A 26,296-nucleotide genomic window follows, 5' to 3' on the forward strand; every position below is an offset into this window, starting at 1 on the left:
GGATGATCCGTATCAGAGCATTAGGGGTGTGAGAAAGGGGCTGGCCTGGAGTCCCTGAAAGGAACAGAAATGAATGCATTTGTCTCCTTTCTGAGATATGCCCAGATACCTCGGGAGAAATAGGCAGGATGTTTGTCTGCTATACTGCACTCAGGGTTTTTTTTCCTAACACATTCCCTTCTCTGCATCTCGCAATTTGTTATTTATACAGCACTATAGCAGTGCCTTGGATAGACAATATGCAACTTTGGATAAAAAGCAAAGAGACTCCTGAAGAGCTTATACAATTAAAGGCCCAAACAGGTACAGAAGAATGAACAGACACTGGGCCTAATCCTCTTTGCACAACAGTTTTCCAGTGGGGTGACTCCCTTGGACTCAGTGGAGACATTCCTGATGGGAGCTGATGGAAGTTCAGAATCAGGCCTGCAGAAAAGGGGTGGATGTTACGTTGGGAAGGCTTTGCAGAACAAATGACTGTGTATTTCTCTTTACAGGTGGGAGCACAAGGTCACAGTGGGAAGCTGTTCCAGGTGTCCTGAGGCTGTAAAAGAAGGGACAGAGTTGGGGGTAAGGGGGAGTCAGACAGACAAAGGGAGTAATGAGGAGTGAAATGTCAGTATGAAGGAGAGCGTGTGTGTAGGTGCAGGAGGAGACAAGAACAGATGAATGGGAGAGTAGAGTACAGGAAAATGTTGAGAGAGGAGGGAACTTGGGGCAGAAGAAGATGCAAAGCAGGTCAGAGATTCAGAGACGAGGTGTGAAAGAAAATGACTTGCCTCAAGACACCACTCACTGATACTTCCAGCTGAGGTGCCAGGCACACATGTGCCTCTCAGCAACTCCAACAAATTAGGGACCATTGGAAGCAGAATACAAGTTAGAACAGCCCTGGGTGCCAGGAGCTGGTCAGGAACCTGGAATGCCTCAGAACATACACAATACAAAAGTGGCTTAAAGGGAATTTATAGTCAGATTATTTAAAATTCTGTGTGTTGGGGGCGGGGAGGTTCTCATTTGATTCAAACACCCGGCATTGGAAAGAAAAACCTCGGTTACAAGATGCACCATCCTCTACTCCTTCAAATAAGGGCTGAGAAAGATCCTACACCAGTTTTCTGATCTTCCAAGGAGACCTCCTGCAAGAATCAGGGGAAATGAGACAATAATTCTAAAGGAAAATCAGAGGGAAAAAGGCATCCTTCCAAGCTTTTTTAATGCACCATACAGAACACACACAAAAGGGACACAAACTAGGTGTTTCTTTCCTTTGGGGGTCATCTTTAAGGCTTGTCATTTTTAATCACTGGAATGCAATATGCACATACTCTCACCTCACCCACATTATGTGAGGAATGCTTGAGCTGCCTGTGGAGTCACTATCCCAACATCAAATCACGAGGCAGAAGCAGAGGCCAGAGAGAAGTCTACAAGAGACAGGGCTAAGAGGATGAGAGGAGGGTGGGAAAAAGATGATGAGTTAAGAGGAAGAAGAGGATAGGGAATGAGAAGAGGAGGAAGGAAAGAAGAGACAGGGAGAGGAGAAGAAGAAAGAAGAGGAGATTTTAAAAGGGGGAGAGGGGTTGGAGGACAAAGAGGATAATGAAGGAGGGGCAGGGGAGGGGGGACAAGGAAGGAGACCAGTCAAAGAATTCCTGTACCAGAGACATCTGGCCGGCTGGCTTATGAAATAAGACTGGCTCCTTTCCCCAGGTGAGTTCCCATGTGGCCAGAACTAGTCCCTAAGTCCCCAACCATCCAGGAAGCTCACCAGAGACACCGATGTCTGAGAGCACTGCCTTCTTGCGGTCCTTGACGCTGCTGATCTGTGGGAAATAGACATCCAAAGCCAGGTAGAGAAGGCAGCTGAAGAAGGCAAGGACGCCCACGGTGATGCCATAGTTGCAAGCGTTGTCGTTGCGGTTGAAGATACAGTGCTCCTCCCCCTTCTCAGGGAGGTTCAGGTAACCTTCATTCACAATGGAGCCGAAGACAACAATGGAGAACACCTGAGGAGAGGGAGGAAGGTGAGGACCATGCCTGCCTCCAGACCCACCAATCAGCTAGTGCAGTGGAGAACAAATCTCCCCAAACTAGCCGGCCCTCACATGCCTTTCTCTGTCTGAGCTGTGAGCCTATTTTGTTAGCTTGATTGGACTAAATTGGGTCACTCTAAACCAAAACTGATTTTTGGAGAGAAGTTGGGTAGAGATTCTCAACCCAACTAAAAACTGAAAATATTTTGTTTGGGTCAATGCAATTTTGACGGTCAATATGAAGGAATATTATGAAACAGTGTTGATTCCAAATGCAATGTTTCATTTTGACATTTCCAAAAAAAGTTGGGAGGGTTGGTTTTTTTTTGGTTAAAACTATTTGTTGAATTAGACATGAACTCAAATAGTTTTGGTGCTCCCCCACTTTAGTGCACTTTCTGGTAAATCTAACTATTTGCTTTAAAAAAAAAAAAGTTTTTGCCCAGCTCTAGTTTGGGCAACAGCAAAGGGAAAGTTTACCTGAAAAATGTTATTTTATTTCTGAGAATTAGCTCAGACTAGGATACTCCTAACTTATATTTTTATTTTTAACAAATTTAAGCTAAACTGAAAGAGCTCAATCTCCATTTGAAATCAGAGTGTCCACAAACAAACACCAGATTAAATAAAAGAATGAACTAGGACTCATTTAATTTCTTAGGTTTTAGTCCTTGTGTAGACAAGCTCTGAGGGTTGGTCTACATTGAAAAATTACATTGGCATATCTAAGTCTCTCAGGGATGGAAAAATCTACACCTCTGAGAGATGTAGTTCCATCAACCTAACCCCTACAAGAATTCTTCCATCAGCTAGGGCTGGTATATACAAGAAAATTAGATCCAACTGAGTAGTAGTGCTCAGGGGTATGAAAAATCCATGCTCCTGTGCAGTATAGTTAAGCCAACCTCCATGTAGTCAGCACTAAGTCGATGGGAGAATTCTCCCATCAACCTAGCTACTGCCTCTCAGGAAGAATATACTACAAATGGCAGTGTCTTTGCTGAACCATCACACCGGTGGAGATGCAGTAATACAGCTGTAGAACTGTTAAGTGTAGGCAAGCCCTAAATCCTCATACTCATTTACTCTATAGACATTCATTTATCCTCCTGCTCCATCCTCCACCCACCAGCTCTCTCCAGATGGCTCTCTCTTCTATTCGTTGCCCCCTCCCTCTCTTTATTCACTCATTTTAGCTGTCCAAGTTACTACTACTCCTGTTCTCTCCTCCTCATTCACCCTCCCATTACCCACTACTCTGCACTCTCTGCTTATCTATTCTCCTAGCAATCCATCTATCCACATTTATCCTTTCTACCAGTCTACTCTGCTTACTACATCCTTCCCTTCATCCAACACAAAACACTAGCCATCTGTCTACTAATATACTCATTCTGTTCATTCAGCCACTGACTGACTTTCTCTTTCCCTGTGGATTTTGCAGGCATTTTCTGGCAGGAGCACAGGGGTCTGGGGAGAATCACATAGCACAGCGTTTCCCAAACTATGGGCTGCGGCCCAGTACCGGGCCGCAGGAAAAAAATACTGGGCCTCAGGGTGGCTGCCGGGAGGGGAGCAGAGCGGGGCGGGCTGGGAGGAGGTGTGGGGGGGGGGGAACCGACCGCCAGGAAGCAGGGTTGGGGGCAGCAAGGCTGTCCCACGGAGATGGGGACTGGCGGAAGCAGGGTTGGATGTAGCAGGGCTGTCCCGCGGAGATCTGGGCAGGCGGGCAGGCGGCGGAAGCAGGGTTGGGGGTAGTGGGGCTGTCCCGTGGAGATTGGGGTAGTCGGCAGAAGCAGGGTTGGAGGCAGTGGGGCTGTCTGGCAGAGATCGGGGAGGGCAGGTGGCGGAACCAGGGCTGGCCAGGGGGGCTAGCCGGGGCAGATCAGGAGGAGGAGGACGGGAGAACCAGCTGCTGGAAGCAGGGCTGGATGGGGGCAGCGGAGCTGGTCAGGGGGGTCGTCGGGGCAGCAAGGCTGACCGGGGGAGTTTGGTGGGGGGTGGGGGGAACTGGCCGCCGGACGCAGGGCTGCACGGGGGCAGCAACGCTGGACTGGGGAGATCAGAAGGAGAAGGCAGGGGGAGCAGGACTGACCTGGGCACATGCAGACCCTGGCAAACGAGTGAGTCTGGCCGGGGATTCCATTTTGTCCCCCGACCCCCCCATATACCCTGCCTCGAGTAGTTGCAAACTGCCTGGCAGGTAGACACACTCAGGCAGCGTGAGCACATCTACCAGCCAGGCAGTTCACAGCTAAGGATTGCTATACCTAATTATAATAAAACTTACCTAATTAGAAAATACCAGACATTTTATATGTCTGGTAATTTCTCAATTTGTTTCCCGGACAAAACTCTCAAACACCAGACTGTCTGGTACAAAGCCGGACACCTGGCAACCCTACCCTTCCTTGCACCCTCTTTGCCAGATACCCTACCCCCAATCTGCTCTTGCTCCCGCCTTCTGGAGTACCCATGCGGAGGATGCAGCCAGGTGAAACACTGAAAATGTATTAATTTTTCATTCTTTTTTTTAATATGCGTTTATATTTTTGGGCTGCAAAAAACAGTACTGGAAAAAAAAAAAAAAACGGGTTCCAACTACAGTAAAAAGTTTGGGAAACCCTGATCTATCCAGCTTTCTTTCCATCTTACAGTCCATTTATCCAATCCATATTCCCTTAACTTGCTGGCAAGAATATTGTGGGTGACTGTATCAAAAGTTTTGCTAACTCTGGCACTGGGGGCTTTGGGAGGACCAGAAAAAAAATATTTGCATATTCATCATTTGCTTAATGAATATGCAAATGAATGTTACTGGTCCTCCAAAAGCTCGTGAATGGATTTACTAGTCTCTATGTCAAAAAGTTTGGGAACCCCTGACATAGCACACTAAGGCTATGTCTAGACTGCAGGCTTCTTTCAAAGAGGCTCTTTCGAAAGCATCTTTCGAAAGAGCCTCTTTCAAAAGATCGCGTCTAGACTGCAGGCGGATCTTTCGAAAGAGAAATCCGCTTTTTCGAAAGAGAGCACCCAGCGAGTCTGGATGCTCTCTTTCGAAGACGGCCTCTTTACATTGAAGAACGCCTTCTTTCGAAAGAGGAGCTTTCAAAAGAAGGCGTTCTTCCTCGTGAAACGAGGTTTACCGCCATCGAAAGAAAAGCCGCGTTCTTTCGAAATAATTTCGAAAGAACGCGGCTTGAGTCTGGATGCAGGGGAAGTTTTTTCGGGAAAAGGCTACTTTTCCCGAAAAAACCCCTGAGTCTGGACACGGCCTAAGTACACATGCAACACATTCACTGCTGGGACCCTCAAAATCACAGCACATCCTGCTCCATGTGCATCAGATCTCTAACTAGGGATGTTAAATATCGGTTAATTGAATAGTTGAGTAACCTCATGATTTCTTACCGGTCAGTCAACTAGTCTATAGTCCCTGGGGGCAGGGCCAGCAGCCAATGTGCTCCAGCCTCATGCCTGAGGAACCCCCTGCCACTCCACGCTGCTGCCTCTGTATCCATGCAGAGTGCCAAGTGGGACCCAGATTAAAAAACAGCACCCTTCATGGACCAGCTGCCTGTTGCCCTGTGCTGCTACTTCTGATAAAGAAGCAGCAGTATGGGGTGCAGGCCGCCTTTGTCTAGGGTGGGTCTGAGCTCCTGGGCCCAGTATGAGCCAGAACTGAGCTGGGCTGCCTGCCCGGTTCCTAATACACTTTAATTGCAGAGCCGAAGCCGGGGTAGGTCCTGGACCCGTTTCAAGCCAGGACTGACTACTGGCCAGCCTGTAAAAGAATGTACTGGCTAGTAGGGGAGAGAAGAGAAATGTGTGTAGTCTAGATCAGTGTTTCTCGACCAGTGGTACGAGTACCCGTAGGGGTACTTGAAAGAAATCTGGGGGGGTTACATCAACACAACTGAAACGTGAAGAAAACTGAATTTTTGTTTTAAGTTTTACAGCACTTTATTCTTTTTGTACTTTTTACACCCAAAAATTTCATCGCCACCCAGCTACAATTAAGTTGTTTAAACAAATGTGTTGCAATAGTAGAAAAAAATGTGTGTGTCTGAAAACTTTAGATACTGGGGGTACTTACAATTTTTTTAAAAGGGGTACTTTATAAAAAAAGGTTGAGAATCACTGATTTATAGCATTAACCGATAAGCTTTTGCTTATCGGTTAACTGACTACACAATTACATCCCTATCTCTAACCCAGCAGTATGCTGTCCATGTGCTCCTTCGATTTGTCCTCCCTTCTGTCCATCAGGTAAGTGACCAGGTGATGGATGGGCCGCACTGGGTTAGATCTGCTTTCTGATGTAAGCTGATGAGCACTTTCCTCTCCCTTTTTACAGGCCAGTGTAAAGTGTGTGTGTGGGGGGTGAGGGGGATAAAGAGTAACTTCACTGGGTTTCCTGTGGTGCACAGGAGCGCAGAATCAGGTCCTCTGTGCCTGCAGTGCACAATGGGCGTAAATCTGGTTTGGAGGGGAGTCAATTTTCATCCACACAGAGGGTGAATCAAAACAGAGATTCTGCAGTCAGAAGCAGTGACCTGTACAGTGTACAATTCACTGTCAGGCCAGAATTTAGGAGGCATGTTTTTGGTGTGGTAACAACTGAGGTATCCAAGTAAACAGTGTCCCTATCTGCCACTAGATCGGGGGCATGGAGGGGGTACACAACTATCCCACTGATGTGCTGGCTCACAGGCTGGAGCAGGATACAAAGGGTTGCAAGAACACGCAAAAGACCAAATTCTGCTCTCCATTACAGTGATCTAGCCTCACTGGCTCTAGTTTTCAAGCAAAAACTTGACCCACTTAAGGTGGGTTTATTCCCAATTCATACCACCACTGTGCTGTTTAAATGATACGCATTCAGGAGGAGGAAAGCACGTTCTATTTGCCTTCTGTGAGATCATGGACAGGCTCTGGTTGAATGAAGAGAGCGTACGCAGGATATCAAACAGGGACATGTAGAGGGAAAGACGACAAGGCTGGCGCATTGACAGAACAAGCTCACAGCTATCCGCAGACATAACAGGGCTTGGGGCACGGATGGCTCCATTTTAGATTAGGCAGGGGAAGCTGTCAAATTGATTGCCTACTCCCATCAGGCCCAAGCTATATTAAAATTCAACAGCTGAACAATCCAGTCGAGGATCTTATTCCTGACCTAAAAGCTGTCATGGACTTGTAACCAAGTGAGCAAATCCACTTGTAGGTGTTGGTCTTTTCAAACCTCACCAAAGTTCTAGGCTAGAGCTGGGGAGATCTTCAGTAAGCATTTAGCACATGTGTACATTTTAGATGTTTTTTCTGCAATGCTTTTACCCTAAGAAGAAAAGCTGTTTGCTGTAAGATGGCTGGTTGGTAACTATTGTACATTGCTAGAGCCCCTGGAGACAGGTTACCCAAAGGTCCTGGATGGGACCCCATCACACCTGCTGGGGAAATCGTGGTGAGGAGCAGAGGGACTGTAAGCCTAAACCTCTGGTCTGAAGGGAGAGAGATGGGGACATCTAACCGAGAGAGATGATGTCTGGGACATGGAAAGCTTAAGAGGGAGCCCTCAAGGACAGTCCAGAGCTGGGTCACAGATACAATTAACCTGAAACTACAACATGCACGGGTAAAAACCTTAAGAGCGAAAGAGCATTAGAATCATTCCCCACTCCCATGGTTAAAATGGACAGCAAAGAGATGTGACTATGAAGTTTCAGTCAATGAGCAAAATAAGGCCGGGGCAACTAACAGGAATCATTCAACTAAAATACCACCCATCCCCTGTGTTGCTTATAATGTACAGCGGCCTGTACATTTTTGCCATCACACTGGATCATGAAATGTCATGCGAGGCTGGGAATAGAGTACTAATAGAGTACTGGTCAGTTATTTCCAATCTGATCAGTCACCAGCAGGGTTGGAATTTTCGATCCACAGTACAGGCCGCTGCTCCGTGACTGACTGGAGTAACTGACAGCAGTAGTAAGTTGTCATCTGCTATCTGCACCAGTGCTAGAGGGAGATTAGATGTACACTCTACCAGTGCATTTTACAAATGTTCGTGGACAGCAGAGGAATGTTGAAACTCAGGAAATCTTGGGTTTGATTCCAGATAGTATAGTGGAGTGTGCTCTAGTGGGCACAGACTCTTCTGCCCCATTCCCCCCAGGCTTGATTCCTTTTGTCCATATCCCCTCAGCTTGTCCCAGTATCAGCCCTATCTCCCCACACCTTAGCCCAGGCATCTTGTCTCTTCTAAGGCTCTGTTCTTTCCGAGTTCCAAGCCAAGTCATCTTGCCCAGCCAGTCCCAGTCTCTTCCTCACAGCTCTTTATCACAGAAGAGTCAAGAGACCTCAGGAGGTCATCTAGTCTAACACTCTCCTCGAAGCAGGACCAACCCCAACTAAATCATCCCAGCCAAGGCTTTGTCAACCCCGGCCTTAAAAACCTCTAGGGATGGGAGATTTCACTCCATGTATTCTTAGTCCTCCCCTTCCCAACACGTTAGCTCCCAGTCTCTCGTCTACCTGCCTACCCATGTTTTCCCACCCAGCTCCTAGTCCCAATCTCCTTGCCCAGCCAGTCTTAGTTTTCTCCTCACCTCCTGTCTCTACCCTCCAGTTTAAGTCTCCTATGAAGCTCTTTCCCTAACCTACTCCTTCCATTGGTCCCACATCACATAACAGTCTCTTGGTCCTCTGTATTCCATTCAGGCTCCATCTCCCCTTCTCACTGGCTGGACATCAGCAGGGGTTGTACTCAGAGAACAGCAGCCTGCTTCCCTGATCTCTCTTCCTGTACCCAATGCCACAGTGAGTTGTAGCAGCCAAAAGAAGCAATTGCAGGGACCAGCCTGCTTAGCACCCCTCCCCCCTGCATCCCCAATCGCCCAGCCCTGGATTGGTTTATGTTCAGTGTGAATGGATTCTTCACAGAATTCAGCTGCCAATTTGCTGAACTCCAACAAACCTCTACTGAGAATGTGCAACTTCCTCAAATTTGGGCAGATGGCAAAAGACACACCCCTGACAGCAGGACTCCTCCACCCAACAAATTTCAAATCCCTGCTGCACAGCATGGAGCATTTCTAGCAGGGCAACAAAAGTAAATTTTTTAGCAGAGAAAAAAAATATATTTTTCCTTAATCTTGTTCTTGGAAACAGATGAACCAGTTCTGCCGAAACTTTCCAAAAAACCCTTCACACCCTCGTACCTCCTATCCAGAGGAAGCCCTTGCAAACTTCTCAATGTGATATATGAGCAAGAGGATGCAGCCAGAAGTGACACGGGCATCCAAGTTGCTAGACCGCCTTAGACCAGGCAGTGAAATGTACATGCTTTATTTGCCATACAATCAGAAAAGAGACAATGTGCATAAACTAGAGGTCATCTCTGTTTTAGAACTGGAGATGGGTTCACTCCCCCCATTGCGATCAGATGATTGCTTCCTTTAGGCTGATGTGGGACCTATTTTCACTCCTGGACTTATTGCAGTACCTCCCCCAGAGACGGCTGTGGAGCTCCATCCCTCCCCAATGGACTCTGCTGCCCAACCAATAGCACTTTATGGATGGCTAGCAGGGCATTATACTTATTTGCCCTTCTCAACTGATGTAGTGGCAACTGGAAATCTTCTCGCCCACTGTCCTTGTCGTATAGATAGCCTGTGACATCTGGTCATATAAGGCCTGGGGGTGGGGGGAGGGAGATGGAATTTGTCTTTGTATCTGTTCTATCCAGCTACTCTCATCCTTGCAAAAATGGTTCAGAGTCTTGAGACTGTACAGGACCCATCACTATTTCTCTAATTTCAGACAGCAGGGGTGGCTCTAAGCACACTTTTCCATCTTCAGGGTGGCCAAGAAGTTGCAGCCTTTCTTCTCTGATGTGGACCTTGTAAGGACTGTCCAGCCAAAGGCATGACTTACAGCAAGGCATCCTACCGAGGTCTACCCTGTAGGTGTCTCAAAAACATTATTGAAGAATACTGCTATTCCATTTCCTGAGTGAATCGAGCCCTTGAAAACCAGGAGACCCAGCAGTCCCTGGGCAAGATGGGAGAGGGGAGGGTGGCTCCAAGGAGGGGGCTTGGGTGGAAGAGGTGGAGTTGGAACAGCCAGATCCCTGTACTCCCCACTCTGGAACATGGTGGGCCCCCAGCCCTCAGAGAGCACACAATGTGGCATTCCAGTGGTAGTTTAAAGGGCCTAAGGCTCTTGCTATTGCCAATAGCAACACTGCTGCTGCCAGTAGCAACACTGGTAGCCAGGAGCCCCAGGCCCCTTTGAATTGCTGGGCCCTGGGGCAACTGCCTCCTTTGTCTCCCCTCCCCTCCTCCATCAGCAGGCCTGCTGAAAACAACGACCTAAGCTCAGCACCGATTACCCAGCTCTGCCCTGGGCGTCTCTAGGTGTTGGTTTTAATCTATAAAGTCTTGTGTGATCCAGGACCAGGAAAGCGGAGAAGGCATCTCCTTCCTCACATGCCTTCCCCACAGCTGAGATCAGCAGAAGCACTCTGACAGCCCAGAGAAGGAGTGGCAGGGGCGAGGCCTCTCAGCTTTGAAACTTGTCAGTCAACCATCACTCATCAACGGTCCAAGCACAGTGCAGCGAGACTTGTCTCTTTCCCTAAGCATTCAACTTGATAGGGGGCCAGAATGGGGTGTCTGTAATGGATGAGCACAGTTGAGCTGGCGATTGTTGCTGCCTACAATAGGCAACAACCTTGGTGTTCTTCCAATTATGTAAATATACCCAGAGGCTGTGGCACTGGGTGTGTAATAAAGTCACCATATAAATAAACAATGGCTCGTGAGAACTCACGTTCAGCAACCTTCAGAAGGGAGGGGAGGGCGCGGCCCACTCAACCCGTGGCAGTTAATCCTGAACCTGAGCAGAGAAGGTGGTTAATCTAGCAATCCATTTGGGCAAGTCCTATATCAGCTTGATTTCATGATAAAGTAAATATAAAAGTTTATTTCAATCATAAATTCATGGAACTTCTCTCCCATATTCCTGCATTAACTCAGCACTTAGACTACACTTAAAAAGTTTGCAGATGATACCAAGCTTGGGGGATGGGTCTGCAAGTACTTTGGAGGATAGGATAATAATTTAAAATGATCTGAATAAACTGGAGAAGTGGTCTAAGGTAAACAGGATAAAATTCAATAAGGACAAATGCAAAGTACTCCACTTAGGAAGGAACAATCAGTTACACACATACAAAATGGGAAAGTCCTACCTACAAAGGCGTACTGCAGAAAGTGATATGGGGGGGGGGGAGGTCATAGTGCATCAGAAGCTAAATATGAGTCAGCAATGTGGCACTATTACAAAACCGGCAAACATTCTGGGATGTATTAGCAGAAGTGTTGTAAGTAACAAATAAAAAGTAATCTTTCCACTCCACTCTACTCCGCCCTGAATAAGCCTCAAATGAAGTTGTGTGTCCTGTTCTGGGAAAGGATTTCAGGAAAGATGCAGACAAACTGAAAACAATCCAAAGAACAACAAAAATAATTAAAAGTCTAGAAAACATGATCTATGAGGGAAGATTTAAATAACTGGGTTTGTTTAGTCTGGAAAAAGGGGAGAGGGAGAGAGAGAAAAAAAAACTTGATAACAGCTTCCAAGTATCTAAAAGGGTGTTATAAAGAGGAGAGAGAAAAATTATTCTCCTTAACTTCTGATGCTCAGACAAGAAGCAATGAGCTCAATAGACAGCAAGGGAGGTTTAGGTTGGACATCAGGAAAAACTTCCTAACGGTCATGGTGGTTAAACACTGGAATAAGTTGCCCAGGGAGGTTGTGGAATCTCCATCACTGGAGATATTTAAGAGCAGATTAGACAAGGATGATCTAAGATGTCACTTGGTCCTGCTGTGAGTGCAAGGCTCTTGAGGTTCTTTTCAAGCCTATGAGTCACAGCTGAAATGTCAGAAATGGCAACAAGTTAAAAGGATACTGACATAAAAATATTACACTCTGGCAGTTAGTATTGGGCTGATTCACCACGTTGGCCAGCCGTGTAAATCAACAGTTACCTGCTGACGTCAGTGGCATTACACTGAAATAACCAAGAGGAGATTCAGGCTCGTGGTACCTGTTAACTAAAAATGCCTAATGTTGCTGTAACAAGGCGACTGGAGAAAAAAACATGGCTGTATTTTTCAGCTTGCTTGCATGGTGCACGTTGGATATAGTCATTTCCCCTGCTCAGTAGCATTATTTATTATTTGTGGAGGTTGGGAACTCCAACAGAGATCAGGACTCCATTGCCTCATAGTAATAGAGAGCACCTTTCCAAAGAGCTTACAGTCTCAACAGACAAGACAAAGGAACGATTATCCCCATTTTACCGAGGGAGAACTGCAGTGCCAAGAGCTGAAGTGGCTTGCCTATGGTCATAGAGGGAGCCTGTGACAGGCCAAAGAATTAAATCCTGATTTCCCAAGTGTCAGACCAGCACCTTGACCACAACGCTATCCTTCTACCCTGCGCAGTTAGGCCCAATCCTGCAAACGCATGTGCATAACCTTGTGCACATGAGCCACCTCACTGACTCCAAACTGGACCATCCATGTGACTACAGCTGCACATGTTGGTGTTTGCAGGATTTGGGTCCTGCTGATTTCCTCTGGTATTTGTGAGAGTTTCTCATGTTGCAAGTGAGAAAAATAGTATTTCAAAACCAGAAAAATTTGATTTTAAAACTTCAAAAACGGGGGAGGGAGGAGTGAGAGGTAAAGGCAGTACCTAAGCCTACTTAGAAATCATTGTTGTAAACTGCCTAGATTTCAAAACAGACTGTAATCCTTTATGATTCCAAGAACAACCCTGCTATGGCCATGCTGCACATTCTGTACTGTATGTTTTACGTGATACATTTTACAGAAGAAAACATAATACATTAAGCCACCTGTTAAACTAGAAAAACAGGGTCAGCAAATAGTATTTCCATGTGATTTGGCTGCGTTAACACTGCTGCTGGAACCCTAACTTTTATCATTCTTGGCTTCTCGTGGCTGTGAGCATGTAACCATAAATGCTGAATTAACAAGGATTTTACATTTACTTTTTTATGCTTATTTATAAGAAACAGAAAAAATAAATACAACTCCAGGGCTAGACCATTTGCAATGCTAAGACGATCTACCAGGGGAACATGTAGGTTTTTTGCTATGCAGCGGTTTGGCTTGTAGAGCTTGCCAGGTCTTGAACCATAGCGTGCTCCCTTTGGGCTGGGTGGCACCATTTAGGCTCAGCTTTTCAGGCATTGTCTGAGATTGCACAGAGAAGACATTTTGCCTCAGAGAAGCAGAGCTCCACAAGCTGCTCCAGGTGCTGCATCGTTCCCAGTGGACGGTGGTTAACTCTCTTGTTGGTGCTGGGGTGCAGTGCTGCTGCTGCACCAATTCTCTGACTCTTTATGGGCACTGGATCCTGCTGCAGGGACCAGTGCCTGCACTCCGGGCTGGCTCTGACACTCCCTGTTCCCACCCCTTCCTGCATGCTTGCATAAAGGCTGGGCAGAATCTAGTGCTTGTTTAGCACTTGTTCAGTGAAACCTATGGGGCCTAATTCTCTTCTCACATTGTTCTGGCAGTCAGCATCACACACACCTCCCCAACTGCTCTGGGGTAACGTCAGAAGTACAAGGGGGGGGGGTTAAACAAGCAAAGCCATTGGCCAGAGAAACTCAGAATTTCTGACCCAGCTTCTCACCCACACCTTCGGTGGACTCACTTTGCCTCTTTCAGCCAGGCCTCTTAGACACTTAGTCCGCCCATGGCACATCCCCCTTGTATTATAGTGCAGTGACGGTGCTACTGACAGAGAGCTAATGAACCCTGGCGTGTCAAGGGGGAAAACAAGGGAGTTGAGCCTGCTGACAGACTTGTGTGGTGTGCTAGTGGCAGGGGAGAAGGAGCAGGCTGTGCCTGGGGAAAGGGAAGGTAACGTTTTTCCTGAAAGGTATTTTCTCCCCATGAATTGAAGAAACTGATTGAAACTGCAGCCAAGGGAGGACCCGCACTCTGCTTGACACGTGGTGTTCTCTCCTCTGCCCCAACGCTACAGGCTGAGCCATGGAGCCAGCACAGCAGAACCTCCTGAGTATCATATGATGCTTCCACCATGCTGCCCATTTTCAGCAGTGCATTAGGCCCTTCTGAGCATCACATGACGCATGCAGAACACTGTCCGCCTTCAGCCGTGCATTAGGGTTTGCTGAATATCACATGAGCAATCTGTCTCGCTGCCTGCACTCCTTACTTCTCAGAGACCTCCAGGGCTGCCCTATTGGGGGGTGGCTGCCATGCTTCCTCCCCTAACTCCCCATAATTGCCTGCAGTCACCAGGCTGGCTGGCTGTCACATGACCTGCTTTTCCCCTTTCCTCCCGAAACCCGCTTTTATTTCATTATAAAAAGGAAATACTTCAGGGATGTACTATTCCTCATGGGGCTTACAATCAAATCTCGCTCAGATAGAACAAAAGCAAAAACCCTGCCTGCGTTTCATTTTGGTAGTGACCCAAAATAAATAAATAAATCTAGCTTGGCTAGCAAAAAAGAAGAAGAAAGACGACCGACCTGCTAGGGATTTTATTTTCATTCCACCACCAGGCTTCCTGGAAGGCTTTGGAGAGCGCAGCACAGACACAGTTCTGACTGCGTCTATTTTGATTTAGGTCGTTTTGAGGAAAGCATCTCTGTATACCTTCTTTGGTAAATGTCAGTGACAGGTGCTCGATCAACGGGTTTGGTTGCTTATCCACCCAGCCAGGTACGGAGCAGGCAGCCAAAATCTCTTAGATGCTGCCCTCCCCTCCTGGTGTAGCTGAGCCCTGACCTAGGAGGGTCACTTCTGTGCAGAACAATCCATCTGCTGAGGGTGGGGAGGAGGGGATGTGGACAGCAATCCTAATAGGAACTGAACAAAACCCACCAGCAAATTTTAGCCTATCAGGAATCAGATGGTAATAGCTTTTAGCCACTGCCAATCTGGAGCTGAACTGGAGTGGAGGTGGAAGGCTCCAGAATCCCACAGTCTCACAGCCAGTTCCCACCATATGACTTGAAACGATGTTGACTGAGCTGACCTGCTTTGCTATGCTGCGCTGAGCTGCTGATCCCTGGTATTCACCCTTTTACATCCTGCCAGAGTCACGCTTAAGAGGTCTGCGAAAGCATCTTCTCCCCACCATCATTCTGTTCCTCCCCAAATTCCTTCTTGGTGACCCAATCCAGCTTTCACTGAAGTGGTCCTCCCCCACTCGACAACAGGGACAGAAAAGATCTACGTGACTGAGGCTTGGTCAGGGCAGGAGTGTTTCCTACACCACATTTCTAATGCTTTGCACAGGCCATCTTCTCTGTCCCGATCTCTGGGGCTTTTACCTTTTCTCCTTCACAGAGGAAGGATGAGATTTTAAAGGCCACCCAAGGGATCTGGATGCCCAAGTCCTATTAAAACAAAAGGGAATTGTTCACCCAGAGCTCTCTAGGCAGCTCAGAGAAGCCTAATTCAACCAATCCCACTATCAAATGTTTTTCCTGATCTTTTGGCTAAACAGTCTTCTTAATTTCATTCCATTACTCCTAGTACCACCCTAAAACATCCCTCTATAACCTTGGTGTCAATACACTTCAATTGCTTCCACATGGCTAGTCTATTCCCACTGGTTGTTGTTCAGCCTAACAAGTGACCGTTTATTTAAATAATTTAAAGGATTACAGGTTCAACTGCTCCAGTATGGCACTCTCTGGTCCAGAAACATCCATGGTTTGGTATGAGTTAGTGGGATGTCTACTTATCATGGGCATAGCCAAGTTTCCTGTGATCCCATAAAGTTTGTTTACAGCCACCAGTCCTGGCTCCCAGTGCTCTGTGCTGCTATTTAGCTCTAATTTACCTTCAATGTCTTCTTAGAGCCCAGGAAGCAGTGGAAGTGTTGGTTATGCTACTAGACAATACTGACTATCTATGGTCCAGAAAATTCTCTGGTTCGGAACAGGTCAGGTCCCAAGGGTGCTGGACTAGAGAGGTTCAACTGTAGAGTGCTTAACGATCTCTGTGATTTCCTTTCTCACCTCACCCGCTAATTCAGGGGAGGGCAAACTATGGCTTGTGGGCTGTATCTGGCCCATCAGCCATTTTAATCCAGCCGTTGATCTCCCACTGAGGAGCAGGTCTGGTGCTTGCCCAGATCTGTGTGCGCCAAGGCTATGCATGGCTCCCAGAAACAGCAGCATGTACCCCCCACTTCTGGCTCCTATGCACAGGGGCACCAGAGGGCTCTATGCAGTACCCCACTGTCAACAGGCAACACTCCAGCATTTCCCACCTGGCCACACCTCCATGAAGGAGCTGGCTGGAAGGGGAACATGCTGCTGCTTTCAGGGGCTGTTTGAGGAGGTAAGTGCAGCTTGGCACCAGCACCCTTGAGTCCATCCTTCATGCCACAACCCCCCACTCCAACCCTGAACCCCTTCCTGCCTTCGGAACCCCTTGGTCCAACCCAGAGCCCCCTTCTGCACCCCACACCTTTCATCCCCAGCCCAGAATCTGCACTCCCAGCTAGAGTCCTCACCCGCCCTGCACTCCAAACCCTGCCCCAGCTCAGAGCCCCCTGCTGCACCCCAAACTCCTCATTCCCAGACACACCCCAGAGCCCTCACCCCTGCGCTCCAACCACCTGCCCCAGCGTGGAGCCCCTTCCTCTACCTTGAATGCCTCATTTCTAGCATCACCCCAGCAATGTTCCCTCTACATTTTTCCATCCATGTGCAGAATATATTGTATGTACGCTGAGGCACGCGCAGGTGTGCACCAGCAGTAGAAACACACGCTGCTGGCTGTGGGCACTCTGCCAATCAGCTGGAATCGCTCATGGGCGGTCACCCAAGCACTCAGCTTACAGGGAACACTGCACCCCAGAGCCTGCATCTTCAGCCGGAGTCCTCATCCCTTCCTATACCCCAATTTCATGAGCATTCATGGCCTTCCATACAATTGCCATACTCTGAAGTGGTCCTTGGGCCAAAAGGTTTGCCTACACCTAATCTAATTATTACTAGAGAGATGTTGATGAAAGTTCTCACTGAATACAGTAAGCCAGTTGAAGCAGCACAGTCTTTGTAGAGAACTATCATTGCTGGACTCCATGATGTAATGTTGCCTCTGCATACATGCCTAAAAATCACACTGGCCCCATCTGCTGCCATCTCCTATTGTGGGTTGTTGTCTACTTTACAGTTCACTGTCATCCCTAGCTTCTTCTGCATTATTGCTCCCCCAATAATCCCTCCCATTTTGGAGTATTCCCCCCCCCCCATCAGTCTGTATTTTTCCAAGGTTACATCAAATTTTATTACTTTTTGATCATGTTTCTAACTGCTCTTATCTTACCCATTACAAAGATAGCTTCCCCAATTATCACCCCTAATATCATTATCTCATAGACACTAACCTCACCCCCCCCGTTCTAAAATCTGATTTGTCAATTTTATATGTGTTCATTTTTTTATTGTATCCCTTTGGTATATATGGTCATGCCAATTTTCTTCCACAATTTGATCTGAGGAAGTGGGTCTGGCCCACAAAAGCTCATCACCTAATACACCATCCTGTTAGTCTTTAAAGTGCTGCATAGTCCTGTCTTTTGTTTCAGCAAGACCAGACTAACACGGCTACATCTCTATTACTCAGTTATTGTGTTACTTCTCTGTCCTCATAGGGGTTTGCAACTCTGCCCAATTTAGTATCATCTACAGATGTCGGGTAACATGAGGCGTACTGCCACTTCCAGATCATTATTGAAATATTAAACAAAACTCAACTGCCTGCTGTAACCCAGCCAGCCTCTCACCTAAAGCAATCCAGTGCTCTTTGATTCTTGTGGTCTGTCAGCCAGTTCTCAGATCACATGACGGTGTCCCTGCCCAAGCTCATTTGCATTATAGTTGTGAATAAGTCTCCACAACACACTATATTCACTGCTTTAATCAACTCCAAAGACATTATAAGCACCGCTCTGCTCCCTTCAGCAGCCTGTCTGCTGACAAATCTAGATGACACCCAGTAGCTGGGTGTGGTCAAATCATGTGAGCAAGATGAGGCACCTACCAATCACAGCACACAGTGCTATTTCTGGCAGAAACTCAAGGCAGAGCAAACCTGGAAACTCCTGAATGACCCTCTGCTACCATGGTAAGACTGGGAACTCACTGCAGGGAGCAGTATGTACAAAAACCCAGCTTTGAATTCCCTTGTCACCCATCAAAGAGGTAAGGGAGTAAGTTCCTCTCACTCAGTAGCGTGGAATAAGTGAAATACCAATGTCTAGACTGAATTCAGTGGTGACATAAATGGGCAGTAAGTTACAGTCAGTTTCTGACTGAGGTACACCTAGAGTGGAAACAGTGTTCTTTGGAATGATGTAGCAGTCCATGTGTGTGCGCTAAGAGTTTAGCTTCCCTACTTGGCCATGGGTTGGGGTAAGAAAAGGGGAACAGAAGAGAAAGTCCTTAAGAGGGTGTTAGAGAAAGCTGTCTCACACACACACACACTTCACACCATCCTCCATACCTTCAGGGACACTCAGAGCCAGTGGAAGTGGGGATAGCCTACTATTTACCTGGGACTGGATTTGCTCTCCAAAAACCAAACCAGTATAAATTTCACTGTTTTACTATTTACACCCATTATTTGACTCACATGCACTCCGAGTGCAGCTTACCCCCTCATTTAAGTGTCCACTGAAGGTGGCCCCAACATTTAGCAGTCCAGCAAGGGCAGGACTTGGAGAGAACATGATGTAGTGCAGAGGCAGGGCTACAAATTCACGCTGATGAAAAATATGTCATGGACTGTGAAATCTGGTCTCTCACCATGAAATCTGGGCTTGCGTGCTTTTACTCTACACCATACAGACTTCAGGGGAAGACCAATGTTTCTCACATTGGGGAGAGGGCTCCTGGCCCAAAAGAGGGCGGTGGGGGTGTGGCAAGGATATTTAGAGGGGTAAACTTACATCGGCACTGACTTCAAAGCTGGGGCCCAGAAAGTGGCAGCTGCTGACCAAGTGTCCAGCTATGAAGGCAGCAGAGCAGAAATAAGGGTGGTCATACCATACCATGCTCCTGGCCAGCAGCTGCCTCTCTTTAGCAGCCTAGATCAGAAGGCAGCACCACTGCTAGCAGCAGCGCAGAAGGGTAACAGAACTGCAATTCCCCCTACAGTAATCTTATGACCTTCCTATAACTCCTTTTGTGTCAGTCAAAATTTCGACACTGTGACATTTTCAGATTTAAAAAGATGAAAACATTAAACTTACTGTTTTTAAAATTCTATGACCATGAGATTGACCAAAATGGACTGTGAATTTGGTAGAGCCCTACACATAGGGCATGCAGTTAGGCATAAATGTGCACAGGGGGTGTGCTGGGTGTGCCCAGGCACACCCTAATGTCTCAAAAAAAAAAGTAGCTTTGCGTTTTAATTTAATCACATGATACGCTCTTTTAGTTTTAAAGTATGGATTGTTGTATTATGCAATAAGCACCGAATTGTGTAATATAGATGTTGTAGAAATGTATAGAAAGCGTGCGTTCGCTCGCAGCATGTCCTTTATGATTGAGTATTCAATAAACGTTTGCCTTTAAAAAAATAAAAAATAAAATTCCCTGTGTGCACCCCCTAACGAAATGTGCTGCGCAAACCAAGTGAGTTATAAGATCAAGAACACATATTCCTGCGCATCCAGAAATATAATTTATGCTATCATGTGCCGAAAGTGTCCGTCTGCTATGTACACTGGACAAACATCTCTCACACTTCGCCAAAGGATTAATGCCCACAAAACAGATATCAGACAAGATCACAAAGAAAAAACAGTTTCTTGCCATTTTAACCAGAAAGGACACTCTCTCAATGACTTAACCACCTGCATTCTGCTACAAAGACCTTTTACATCTGCACTTGAAAGGGAATCCTCTGAACTGTCATTCTGTCATTCATGTTAAAATTCGACACTCTCCGAGAAGGAATGAACAAACACTCAAACTATCTTACCCATTACCAAGATAGCTTCCCCAATTATCACCTCTAATACCATTAGCTCACAGACATCCCACTCTCCCACCTCTAATATCAATTCACAGACACTTACCTTCCTTCCTCTCCCCCCCCCCCCCGCCACCCCTGCATCCCCCTCCTGTTCTGAAATGTGATTTGTCCTTTTCATATGTGTTCATTTTTTTTAATTGTATCCTTTGGTATATATGGTTGTGACTATTTTCTTCCACTATTTGATCTGAGGAAGTGGGTCTGGCCCACGAAAGCTCATCATCTAATAAACCATCTTGTTAGTCTTTAAAGTGCTACATTGTCCTGCATTTTGCTATGCAGTTAGGTACCTGAAGATTTAGGTTTTATCCCAGCTCTACCATTGGCCTGCTACAGCAACTTATTTCCCTTTTCTGGACTAATGTTGCTCTGTCTGTTGTGTATATTTAGGCTGTAAGCCCTTTGCAGCAGAGACACTCCCTCACTTTGTGTTTGTAGCAGGCCTAGCACAATGTGGCCCTGATCTCAGTTTAAACAGAACCTCAAGGAGGTACTGCAATTTAAAGAAATAAATGACAACAGCAACATGGAGTGGTAGAGGAGAGGACACGGCAGTGGGCTGCTTTTATTATTCCTATCTGGCTGATTCTCTAGCTCACATATGGTTGAAGGAAACTTTGCTATTTTGGTCATGTGGCAACATTTTATTCAAAGCTTTCTCTGAGCAGCTGCCATATAAAATGCACAGAACCAAGTCACCTAACTGAACCCCCATGTCTAAAAGAAAGAGACACCCCCAAGCTGTTTTATGTTTTTTTAAACTGAATGAGGCTTAGGTCTCTGGAATTAACAGCTCCCAGCAATTGAGAAATCCTGTACAATAGGCAACAAGCCTTTTCTCAATTAACACATTATTTGTGTGTGGAATTAAAGCTACATTCAGAGTGGGCACATGACATCCTGCCCTAGCGACTTACACCAGCCCCAAATCCACCATATGTAAGTGGTGGGGCAGAAGATGGGAATAGCTTCTTCTCTGAAACATGGAGTAGGGGCTGGCTTGCTCAGTGTAGCAGGCAATGGTACAAAGAGGAACACGGATTTCATTGCAAATCACAAATCAGAGTAAAAGTGTGACTGGATGATTCAGAGCTACACAGGGTTTCTGTAAAGCTTTGCAGCGCTGCTAACGTTTATGGGAGCTCTAGAGTAGAACCACTGGCATTTCATCCACTGGATCATCTAAGGCTAGAACTCGAACAGCTGCACTGTCGTCGCGGTTTAAGCAAAGAAGCTGCCTACTCCAACAGAAGGGATTCTCCCACTGCCATAGTTAATCCACCATTTACACTTAGGTTGGTTTAACTATGACCTAAGTGGGTGTGGATTTTCCGTTCCCGAGTCGACCTAACTTTTTAGCATTGACTTAGCCTGCCTGTTAAGAACAAGTCTACGTGACATGGTGGTAAAAGCCTGATTCCCACTAGGGCTCCTACGGTCGCTGCCAGAAGTGAAGCTGCAGCTGTAGTGGCAAAAATGGGAGGTTTTTTAGTTTTTGAGCAAAAAGACAGCGTCTGTGCAAACAGGAGACAAAGTCTTTTACCTCTAAAGTAAAATACAAACACAACTCCTGTCAACGTGACCTAGTGATCTAGGACTGAGACGTAGAATCCGCATGTTCTATTTTTAGCCCTGCATGATCACTGGGTGATGCTGGACACATTGCTTAACTTCTCTGTGCCCCAGTTTCCCTGTGTGTAGCATGACCTGGGTGAATGGAGTTGGCGCGCTTAGTCTGGTTATCAGTGGACAAGTCTTCACAGCTCCACTGGCCCCCTTAGGCAGGGAAGGAGAGTCTATGCAGGGAGCACAGGGACGGAAGGGACTATGTAGAATCAATTTATCTGTGTTCCTCTATGCTCTAATTAGGTGCTAAGCTGTTTTTTCCAGGCTGAAGTATTTTGATGGGGAGCAGCATGGGAGAGCTTTGAGTGGTTACTGCCCAATGGTAAGCAGATTTGGGGAAATGGACTCTGTTCTCCAGGACTGTTGAGACAACACCTTTTGCCAGCACCAAATTAGTTTCATTTTTTTTCTAGGTATAAAGAAAGAAACAAATCTTCTGCCCATGTGCTATAACAAGTGTCCTTATGTGTGTACTAGGAGCCACTGCTTCCTCTCAACAGCGGCAGTCTGGAAACAAGAGCCTCCTCCCACCCGGATCCTGGCAGTACTTGGAGGGGCACTCTAGTAATGCCAACCTCTCTACACCGGCCTAAGCCTCCTTCCTATGTGTCAGACCCTATCACTTGGCCTTTCCTTCTTCTCAATGTCATGCAACGTGCACCATCTTCTACAACCCACCGGAGTACTTGTGCTACCTCTTTTCAATGTGTGCAGTTCATGCCTTTAAATTAGACTGTGTGCTCTATGGGGAAGGGACCAGCAGAGATGTTGGAATAATTTGTTCAGTGGCGGTGCTGAGAGCCACTGAACCAAACTGTAAACCCTGAATATAATGGAAACTACTTCAAGCAAGGAGTGCAGCAGCACCCTCCCAGTGCACCTAGTTCTAGCACCTACCGGGTCAGGTGTTAGTGTTTATTGTGAAGCACCAGAGGTATCATTACAAACAACAAATGATCTGGTAGCACTTTACAGACTAACAAAACATGTAGATAGTATCATGAGCTTTCGTGGGCACAGCCCACTTCATCAGATGACCATCTACATGTTTTGTTAGTCTATAAAGTGCTACCAGACCATTTGTTGTTTTCTTTTTCTGTAACAGACTAACTTGGCTACCCCCTGAAGCTACTATCATTACAGATGCTTTGGGTTAGCTTGTGAGCTCCAGACTCTGGCTTGGCAGCAGCACAGGGGGGAGAGGTGCTAAAGAGGGGGTAAAATAGGAAAAGGTGAAAAAGAGTGCACACCCCCATGCAACAATGACTAACAAGCTGGATGTCCTTCTTCGGATGCTGACCCAGGGCACTGCCTGTGTTCCACAAAAGAACATTTGTTTCTATAGCTCAGTGAAGGTCTGTGGCATGGAGTCAATCCCATTCTGTCCTCTATGAAGGTCATGCAAAAGGCTGGTGATTATGGGGAACCAGGGCATTGAAGGGAGCCTGGGGAATCATGACGGTACAAGCATGGGGGAGTTGATGGGGAAGCCACTAGGTACAAGCAGAAAGAAATGCACAGCAGGGACCAACTCTCGTTTTCTCTCCCTTGTGGCTTTGGAAAACCAGACTCCTGCCTGCAGTAGCAGAGTGAAGTTGTTGCAAATTACAAAAAAGAAAAAGGACTTTGTCCTTTGGAGTCACATTGTGCCCGTCATTCATGGCTGAACACTCTCTGATGCTTTTCCCAAGCCAAGCAATGGGAGGGAAGTGCACCCATCATTTCACAATGGATTTCCATAGCAGCTGGGCACTAGGAGATTTACTGAATTGCCCTCCCTTGGGTAACGACCATGCTGTACTGTACATAGGCCCCGATTGACCATATTAATCATGTCCTCAGCTCACTCAGGGCGCAGCTAGTGCTACCCTCCAAGTCTCATGCAGTCAGGCCAAAGGGGCATCTTCTGGGACAGAAGTGGACTGTGCAGCTTTGGCTGCCCCAGCAGCACGAATGCCTCCTTTGCACCAGCACCAGTAGCTTGCAAAGGATGTTAGTGCCAACATTAGGCTGACCAAGTGGATCAATCCCTCACATACACACACCCCCAACACCACTGCCATGCCCCATCTGCCCTTCCCTTTCCAAACAGGGAGTGGCTTTGGGGCATCTCAGGCTCCTGCTTGTCCATCTTGCTGTAGGAGTCGCTCTTCATGCTTGCTTCCTCCTCTCACTGCCCCACACCCCTTCTTAATGCAATCTCTCTGTTTGCTGCAAGCTCCCTTAATCCCTATGACCTTCCCGCACACACGCTGCAACCACCGAGGCAGTAGCCATGGGATCAGTGTCACAAGATGAGAGACCCTCCTTCCCCACCGTTGCAAGAGAAAGAGGCTGGAGACCCCTCCCCTCCCCCATTGCTCCCACCCTGCCTGCTCACACCCTCCAGCACAGAACCACAACATACTGCGGGGTGGGGGAGAAGCTGAAACGCAAGGGAGCCGGGCGGGCGAGAAAGGACAAACCAGACACCCCCCCCCCATAATCTCGCCCAGTTTTCCCTCCCCCCCGCTGCTCCCCAGCAGCAAGCAGGCAGAGTTAGAGCATAGGCGCTGCCAGACAGAACCATCCCTGTCATTTGCATCCCCTCCCCCCAATGTTTCCAAGTCCCCCCCCTTGAACAAGCCCCCTGGAAATGTCCCCCCTCCACTGGCTGCCGGGGGAGCCCCCTTGCACGGATCCTTCCCCGGGAGGGGGCCGGTCGGGCATGGATGTTTTCCAGGCGGATTCCCCCCGCGGGATTGCTTGGCTCACGTCCCATTTTCCATCCTCCCCACCCCCCAGCGCGCTGCAGAAACTCCCCAGCTGCGGGCAGCCGAGACACGCGCGACCGGCTCCGGAGCTGGGAGCTCAGGCGGGGCAGCCGCCTCCCGCTGGGGCGGGGTGTCTTACCGGGGGCCCGCCCGGCCCGGCAGGTGGGGGGAGGCAGGGCTCGCGGCCGAGCCTGGCTCCAGCCCCACACCCAGCGCGGTATCCCCCCTCCACCCACCCACCGCCGGTGGCAGGCGGGCTGGCACGGCCCCCCATCCCCCGCGACTGCTACTGGGCGCCCCCAGGAACCGGCCCCCGCCTCGGGCCCTTACCCAGGAGAGTATCCGCAGGAGGGTGTGCGGCTGCCGGAAGAAGGTCTGGGGGTCGAAGGCCCCCCCGGCTTTGCCAGCGCCGTACGCGCCCCCTTCCATCCTTGGGGCGCCGCTGAGCCCTGCCTCCCGCGTGTGTGTGCGAGACGCGCCGAGCAGCCGCGTCGGGCCGGGGGGCGAGCGGGCAGCTGTGCGGGCGGCGGGCGGGGGCTAGCTGTGCATGGCCGCGCTGGCTCTTCCCCGCCGGAGAGAGCGAGAGCAGCAGCAGCAGCTCCCCTCCAGGACAGGCGCTAGTGCAGGCGACGCGCGCTCCCTCCCAGCAGCAGCTGAGTGTCGGGGACGTGCCAGACCAGGGCCGGGAGCGCGCCCCTAGCAAAGTGTGGGAGGAAGCGCGCGCCCCTGTAAAGGCAAGCTGTGCCTCACCAGCTGGTATGTGTTTTAAATGCAGCGCTCCAGGCAAGGGAGAATGCTGCTTGCTTTATTTTTTGTAGGGTCTATAAAAAGTATGGCTCACAAGTGCCTGTGCCCGCAGCCTGAGTCCAGCTAAAGAGTTACTTTGCCTCCGTCCTGCTGATACAACATTTCATCTTTGCTGCAGCCGCAGGGGCGATTTGGAAACTGATTGCAGGTTGCCTCCCTGTGTGTCAAAACCTCATTCTGGCTTTGAGGAAGGACGCTTTGGGATCCCACCACCTAACCTGAGCTGGCAGGCTGCAGGCCTGATCTGACCATATGGGCCAGAGAGTGAACCTCCCGCTTCATCTTCAGTTTGCTTGCAAGCCAGCAAATAACATAGTTTATGGTTTGACAGTGCTGGAGCGCCTACCAGGGGCTTCACAGGAGACAGAGAAAAGAGCCAGAGCCACAGCCAGTTTCTGGCCTCCATGGCTCCATTATTATTATTATTGTTACTATTAATTATTTATTTGTATTCTCATAGCATGTAGGAGCCCCAGTCACAGACCAGATGCTCTTGTGCCACTCCAGCACTGTAAAGGAGTCAGAAAGGGGGTAGAATGACTCCCGAGAGAATCCCTGTACAGTATCTGTCCTCATGCTGGGCAATGGACAGGATGGGAATGGCTGGAGCTTTCTGTGTTTGGGCAATTCTGGCTACAACTTGGCTGGTGGCAGCTGCAGGGAATCTGTTTAAATTTGGTTGTAGACAAAACTCCAGATCTAACACACTCAAAGAACAGGATTCACAATGGATGGTAGTTTGGACAATTACCTGAGCTAAAGTGAAGAGGAGTCCTGTGGCACCTTATAGACTAACAGATTTATTGGGGCATAAGCTTTCATTGCTTTTGCAGATTCAGACCAACATGGCTACCCTGCTGATACTTGATACCTGAGCTAAACTACTTTTTTGTAACAATCACATCCACACTATTCAGCCACACTGTTGGCA

At 47.9% G+C, this 26,296-nt stretch overlaps 1 protein-coding gene across 3 annotated transcripts in view; it reads right to left on the reverse strand.

Moving 5' to 3' along the window:
• The window catches only part of SYNGR1 (synaptogyrin 1), a 40,931-nt gene extending 15,639 nt beyond the window's left edge, over window positions 1-25,292 (reverse strand). Inside the window, exons 1-2 of one of the 3 annotated variants that reach the window (XM_075936654.2) lie at window positions 24,889-25,292; window positions 1,772-2,009 (exon numbers count right to left, since the gene is read on the reverse strand). In XM_075936654.2, the coding sequence (XP_075792769.1) occupies window positions 1,772-2,009; window positions 24,889-24,987 (337 nt within the window). In that variant the 5' untranslated portion in view covers window positions 24,988-25,292. The remainder of the gene's footprint in view (window positions 1-1,771; window positions 2,010-24,888) is intronic. The other 2 variants (XM_075936649.2, XM_075936660.2) reach the window with 2 other exon arrangements.
• Window positions 25,293-26,296: the final 1,004 nt, after the last annotated feature.

Source organism: Pelodiscus sinensis, chromosome 1 (assembly GCF_052426305.1).
Source record: "Pelodiscus sinensis isolate ZL-2025 chromosome 1, ASM5242630v1, whole genome shotgun sequence".
NCBI classification, from domain to species: domain Eukaryota; kingdom Metazoa; phylum Chordata; order Testudines; family Trionychidae; genus Pelodiscus; species Pelodiscus sinensis.